The sequence below is a fragment of the Oryzias melastigma genome, linkage group LG6 (assembly GCF_002922805.2).
Source record: "Oryzias melastigma strain HK-1 linkage group LG6, ASM292280v2, whole genome shotgun sequence".
NCBI lineage: Eukaryota > Metazoa > Chordata > Actinopteri > Beloniformes > Adrianichthyidae > Oryzias > Oryzias melastigma.
In genome coordinates, this window is record NC_050517.1 from 25,404,162 (window position 1) to 25,411,585 (window position 7,424).

At 37.0% G+C, this 7,424-nt stretch overlaps 1 protein-coding gene across 2 annotated transcripts in view; it reads right to left on the reverse strand.

Moving 5' to 3' along the window:
• kiaa1549la (KIAA1549-like a) overlaps positions 1–7,424 on the reverse strand; it is a 119,129-nt gene that overhangs the window by 11,667 nt on the left and 100,038 nt on the right. For both annotated transcript variants that reach the window (XM_024282030.2, XM_024282029.2), the window contains 2 exons: positions 2,432–2,556; positions 1,621–1,847 (listed from right to left, as the gene is read on the reverse strand). In XM_024282030.2, the coding sequence (XP_024137798.1) occupies positions 1,621–1,847; positions 2,432–2,556 (352 nt within the window). The remainder of the gene's footprint in view (positions 1–1,620; positions 1,848–2,431; positions 2,557–7,424) is intronic.

The window sequence follows — 7,424 nt, forward strand, 5'->3', positions numbered from 1 at the left end:
TAAATGATGGAAGCATGCTCAGACATCCAAAGAACAACATGAAGAATGAAACTGATCCTCTGGGTCTTTTTTGAAATGTTACTAAAAGGAACTGTTGTACATTTCCCCCCTTGACAATTAATGTATTGCTATGTGTAGTTGTTTTAAAGCAGTGTTTGGTTCTCAAGGTTCATTGTCCTGAGTATTGTTCATGTGACCTTACTCACTCACACCTGATTCCTCCCATGATCAACATTTGCAGGGACTTTTTAATTATAGTTAATAAAACAAGTTGTGGTCTGAGGATAAGGGTTACCTAACAGCATTTTAAAATGTAAAATATAATGTGAAAAAGTGCAACTCTTGTGTCTGGATTTATTTCCTTGCCCTTTTCCATTTTGAGATGGCAAAAATAGCAAAACTAAAGCCTTACAAATCTGAAATGCCATTTATTTTCTGAAGCTGATTTAATTTTTTGGTTCCGTTTTTTATTTTAAAGTTCATTAAATGTTGTATGACAACAGCCTTCCCTATTGGTTTTTTTTATCGTTTTCTGGTGATAATGAGACAGTGGATCTCATTATCAAAACGAAACTCGTGGAATATACTTTAGCATTCCTCTCTCTCCCTTTCCGGCACTGAGACGCCAAGATTTTACCTGTTTACGTCTCTCCCCAAAAGTTGTTTTTCAGTCTATTTTTGTTTTTAGTAGTGGATCTACGCTCCTCAAAGATCTTAATTCCATCTCATGCACCTGCCCCCCCACCCTTTATTTCCCTAAAACCCCCGAACAATTAGGTTGATTGACAGAACGTGGGGTCGACGAGCGTCTCTGCATGGTGCGTTCACTGAGCTACGGAGATTACACTTAAATGACGCAGCTTTTCAGAAAAAACAATATTAAATTAATAAATTATAAATGGATCAGTTATTCTGGTGTTTGACATTGGAGGCCATTTTTGGCTTCCGTTATGTTGACAAGGCTTTCATGTAATTATTTTGGGAAAAAATAGATTTATGTTGTAAAAATAGGTACTAGTTTTAAATTGTATGATACTTCATGAAGATAGACAAACTTGTACTAAAATTGTATTCTAATTTTGCTCTCAAATAAGCAATTTCCACTTAATACACTAGTTTTTTGTCACTGTAATCCAAATGAACAACAATAAAGTAGACAAAAACTAAAAAAAAAAAAAAATACAAACTATTTGTTTAAAACTAGCAAAAAATACTTTTATGTAATTCTATTGAACAGTTAGCCTTTTTAGCAAATCTGTCCCTTTTTGGAACTCATTTCTAGATATTTATATTTTACTGGAGGATTTCTCGTCAGGTGAAACTTACTTTCTGCATGAACAGAATTTTTTTTCTCAAGATTATTTTTCTTTGACTATAATAAGGTTTTTTCAGTTATCTGTATTATTTTAAAAATTAAAACATAATTTGATTCCCTGAAAAATTTTCCTTTGATAAAAACTGACAAACGTCAACACATTAAATGAAGAGGTTGGAAATCCTTAGTGTTTATAGATTTTGACTCCTAAACCATGCACCAAAGATCATATGAAGTGGTGGGAGCATCATTATGAGGGGTCAGAGGAGAGAAAAATGTGGTGAGAGAAAATAAAACTGAATCACCTCTTGTGACATCCTGCAAAGGACGCCCTCTTCTCCTCAGCGGTCATCGACTTCAGCTCTTTGACTCCGCTGTCATGTCGATTGTGTCTGCTCTCCCGGTGACTGTAACCGTGGTTGAGGCTCTCAGAAAGAGAAAACTCTCCATAGCCCTTCCTCCTGGCCTTCTGCCGCAGTTTGTTCCTGTAGTGTTCGATGTCCGACTTCTGCTTCAGACCACTGTGGTTTGCCTGTAAACCAAGAAACTGAATACTCAAATGTCACATTTTGATATTTTTACTCAAACAGCTAAGACTACGTTTTTGTCATAGTTTAGGCATTTTTGCTTTCCATGTTACCAACAAATTGCAACGTATAACTTAAGAAACTTAGGAGTCTCTAGAAGGTTTCTGGTCCTGATGTTAGATAAACCCCAAGAACAATTTCATATCAGATACTGCGTCAGTCGTAGAAGGGCAGAGGAGCTAAAGGTGGACGGGGAATAAGATGTGACGGGCTGAGCGAGAGATTGTAGAAGGATAGTGTTTGTACCAACAACAGCGAAATTCAATAAGAGTACAATGTGTCCCACAGGGGAAATGATGTTACTGCTATTGTGAAGGAGAACAGGGACAACAGAAAAAAAAAAAAAAAAAAACAGAAAGGAGACAGTTTCCCAACAGATCCATTCTTTTAGGCCATTTATCATGCACTAACACAAATATAATTAATATAAATCCTAATATGTAACAACAAATTCACTTTAACGTTAGATTTAAAAGAAAAGATCAAGAATGTAAATGAATGAGTGTGTGTGCGGGAGTGTGTGTCTCACCTCCCCATTGACAACAACAGAATCCTGACTGCGTGATGAGGGAGAGGCGTAGGAATACGTGGGCTGGGCCGTCATGGGTTTAATAGTGATGAGGCGAAGAGAGCCCGAGTGTTCTTCATATGGATCTGTGAGGAAAAGACAATTTATTGGTTCATTTTAATGCCAGATCCAACAGTTTTTCACTTTAAAAATGTGGATGGGTTTTGACCCTTCAGTAAAATTAATGTTTTTCTTTCTCACTCTTTTTTTATTGTTTAGATTCAACTTAATGATTCATCCACACTTTGGCATTATGCTGATATGATTTTCTAATCAGGGTTGGGCATTTAAGTGGAACAACTTTGAGGAGAAAAAAAAAGATTGGCTGTATAGGTAATTTGGTATGGCAGAAACCAGGAAGAATAAACATTTGTCCTGTTTACATTATGAGGATTTTTAAAACCCACTCCTATGAAAAGGGTGTTTTTAACCTGTTCTTCTGTGATTTTTCTCATGATGGAGGACATATATAAATACAGTTAAGCATAAAACATGTGTTTCTTTATTCAAATCGTTTTGAATCGGGAGCAGAGGAAACAATGCAGAGCATGCATTTTAATGTTTTAGTACATTTTGCCCAAAGATGTATGACTTATTGATAAAGTATTGACCTTGTACAAAAAGAAAGTACATACTTTTAATGTAAAAAAGTAGGCTAGGAAAGAAATCCATATAGAAAACTGAAAAAAACCCAACTTATCTGACAGTACATCAATTCTACTTTGGTGAACAATCCTCCTTTTCTTTTAGGTTTATGCCTTTGCAGATGGGCATTGCTATGATGCAGTCACTTCTTTCTGACTCACAAAATGACATAACACAGCAGTCTGCTTTGTTGTAGCAATCTGCCATCAACTTGGCTCCAGAATCAGTGTCACCCTTCAACCAGAGTGTGCGGAAACCTCAATTTGCTGCAGTTGCTGCGCTCCATCTCAGCCGCGACAGCGAAGGTCAGGCATCAGGTCTGTGTTACAAGCACTCGTCCAGATTGTAAAACACGTCAACATAATTCAGCGTGTGAACTTTTAGTACTGTATTTTCTGTGACCATCATAACAGATGCTTGTGGCAGCAATTTCATTGTACTTGAGCGTGTAACGAGCTCCCTGCTGACTGCTGCAGTGTTCCTGTCACCTAAAAAAACACCGATAACTACATTTTTTTCCTGCATTTTCCTGCAAATTAGTGGCTCACTAATGATCACATTGCAAACGTGTTAAGCGAGGTTATCAAGAAGAGATTCAACATTTATTTTCTTGCTGAAAAAGCACCAGAATTCCTAATTTGCTCATCTCTCTGTTCTAAGGGTTTTTTTTTTCATTTTCTTGCCGAAGCATTATGAATGACTCAAATGACTTAAAATATTGTTTTTCTGTTGCAAAAAAGATTGAAAATCTGAGAGTCATCAAGATGGTGCGTGGAAGCAACATTGCAGAGTTTGTAGGGAGCTGAGTAACACTTATCCAACTGATTACATGAGCCGAGCTGGAGATAGACGTGTCACAGCTGATAACAGCTGCAGTAGATGAAATTAAGCTCTCCCAGCCCGCCGGCTCCGTGGCCACAAATGAAGAATTACGTTTTTTTCTGATAAAAGACCTGCGCACACAAGCAGCAGTTTCAGCAGTCCACTTTTAACACTTGCTACAGGTCAGGGTGAATTAGCATAATTTTGCTTCAGTTTTAGTTTAACCACAGGTCTCAATTCATGTGAGTGTTTCTTGAGCAGATATTGAACAACTTCTGGCAGATTAAATCGATCAGGGTTTAAATTGGAAACTCCTCCCCTTTCTTGAGATTTCCTTGAAGGGTTCTATTTTTGAACAAGACCTTGTTTTCCGCCACAAATTTGACAGAAACCAGGAAGTACCAAATGTTGCAGATCATCAAATGAACACTGACGGATGTTGTCAAAAAGAACTTACAGATTCCCATGGTAAAGAAGGAGGATTTCACACCATGAAGAAAACGCTCTTTGTATTTGTGACCATTGTGTCACCAAAAATTTAAAAAGAGCACTCAAAATGGTGCATGTGGTGTTGTGATTGGCAAGTTGGTGAAGCCATGGAAGGATGGACTGAAAAGAGCTTCAAACTTGATCTTATTCAACCTAATTCAGAACTTTGGGCGGACCAAAGAACCGGTCAAAGCACTCGTCCAACTTCATTTTTCATTATCCTTCCAGAGCATATATTACTGTTTCTGGCAAGACAGGTAACTACTCATAATGATGGTTTAGTTAAGCCACTTATGTTCTTTACTGACTGTTAGATCTAGATCATTAAGAGATTCAATACAATTATGATCTTTAAGGAAGCTAAAGACTAAATCATGATGACACGACCGTCGGGTCATAATGATATATGCTTATTTTTAGCAAGAAAACATACTTTTCCCTTTTGTTTGTGCTCATGCATACATTTGTGTTCAAGTTTTTATTTTTTGTGGTATTTGTACAGGAATCAAGTGCTTTTTTAAAAAACAATGACTTTCTTTTGGAAAGCGGTGTTGCACAGTTTTGTCTTTACTGCAAATGCATACACTCATTGGCCCCTTTAGTAGACATACCCGCTTAACTGCTCGTTAACTAATCAGCTAATCACATGGCAGCATCTGAATGCATTTAGACATGTAGATATGGTCAGAGCAGTTCAGTGATGGATGGGGAAGAAAGATGATTGAAGTGACTTTGAACATGGTATGGTTATTGGTGCAAGATGGGCTGGTCTTAGTATTTCAGAAACTGCTGATCTACTGAGATTTTTACCCACAATCAATCTCTAGGGTTTACAAAGAATGGTCCAAAATACAGAAAATATCCAGGGAGGGGCAGTTCTATTGGCAGAAATGCCTTGCTGAAGCCAGAGGTCAGAGGAGAATGGTCAGACTGGTTCCATCTAATAGACAACAGTAACTCAAATAACCACTGGTTACAGCCGGGGTCTACAGAACAGTATCTCTGAAGCACGAGCAAAGTGAACCTGTTAAAGTGGCCTGTCAGTTTAAAAATAATATTGGCCTTCAGCCCAAAAGAAAAACTCTGACTCACTGTGAGTACATAAATCTTAATTGTTTGACAACTGGATTTAACAATAAATCCAATTATTAAAATCATTTCTACTTTAACTGAACATAGATTGTATCTGACAGTGTCGTGCTGCTAAGTATCAAGGACTCTTTAACAAGTCAGCCAGTCAATAAAACTCATCAAATGTTCTATTAAAATTACATTTAAGTCACAAAATGATCATTTTCAATTGATTTAAACTCTTAAACAGCAGATGGAAAAGTCCTAAAAATTATTACTTGAATTTACAACCTTTAAAACTTGAATAGCTGCCACATAAAAATAATGACAAACTGCATCATTTGGACAGTAAGTCAATCAAAACCGGAAATTTATGCCATAATATGAGATCTGCTGTGCTACAAAAAATGTGTTTTTTTGGTGATGTTATTATACTGCAGTAGTTAGTCTCAAATAGTCACATGAATAATGAGTTTGGGAAAACTAGTTTCCTTCATACTTGTGAGTTATTTCCCAGGATGAGTGACACCCTCAGGGAGTTGGAGGTTTAACGATGAGTCACTTTTGTATCGCGCCAACCAGATGCTGTGGGTGGAACTGTTCTGATTATCACCTGCAGTGACAGCACAGCATCACATTTTTCTTCTTGACTTTCTTCTCACTTGATGCAAAGCTAAAGAAGCCTCTGCTTTTCAGACTCGCATCCCAAAGCGCTGCATGTTAAGTAGAAACGCAGAAATCTGAACACACAAGGAGGGCTTTTTGTTGTGCGAACACCGAAAAATATCTCCTGTTTGCTAGTGTTTGTATGAGCAGACGCGTGACGCCCTTTGACATGTGTAAGTGTCGTCACAGTTCCATGATGAGGCAGCAGGCTGAGTCACTGTGTTCATGTGCACTTCATTAGTTCACGATAATTATGTCCTGCAATGACATGCATGTTGACAGCCCATGTGTGATGAATCTGTCTGTGAAATTAAGTGATGTGGTAATCAAGAAATGCTTATTTGCCTTGTGGTGGACACAAAATGAGGAGAGAAAGACCTTCTGCTTTCTTTCTCAGCACAGGAAGAAGATTAACAGCATAAAATACATCTGTTTTTAGAGGATTCTTTCTTTGTTGCAACAGTACTTCCTTCTGTCACTACCTCTTACACTGTTGGAAAGTTTGCTTCTAGTTTTAAGAAATTCTAAATTTACAGGATGAGCAACATATATTGGTGACATTCAAGAAAAAATATGTCCAAATCCTTCTCTACCAAAGTCAAAGCTGATTATGTTGCTACTGCTACTAATTAGGTTACTGGTTCCCTCAAAGATCAAGTAAATAAAGCCTCTGCTGTAGTCATAAGAGTTAATACTTTAAAATCGGAGCTCCAGTGCTAGTGTTCTTGGATTAACTGTGATTTTTTTAATTGTTAACATGATCAGTGTAATTCTAGAAGATTCTGAAGGAGAAAAACAGCTCGAGCCGCTTTTTTCCTTCAGAGTCTGCTAGAATTAAATTGATTGTGTTAACGGTTGAAAAGTTACAGCATGTTAAAAATTATGTGTTTAAGTGTCACCGTGTTAAAAGGTTAATATATCTATATTTGATTAAGAGTAACAATTGAATAATTTGCAAGTGGACATGGATGTAAATGTATTTTCCAATCAATTTGATTACTAATTATCCTAAGCTTGTTACATCTTCGTATAGACATATCTTCCTTAGTTTTATTTTTTAATTGATTGCTTAAAAAAAATTAAAAAAACATTTCCCATTCCAAAATCTGTTTTTTTTTTCTCCACCTAAAAGTTGCAGTGTAACTGCTCCGGACATTCCATACAGTGGGACAACTGTAAGCTGGTTTTCCACAAAACAATATAAAAGCTAAATTCTGTACAATTGGTCTGTTAGAGACAGATCACAAAGTGGGGGTCCCAA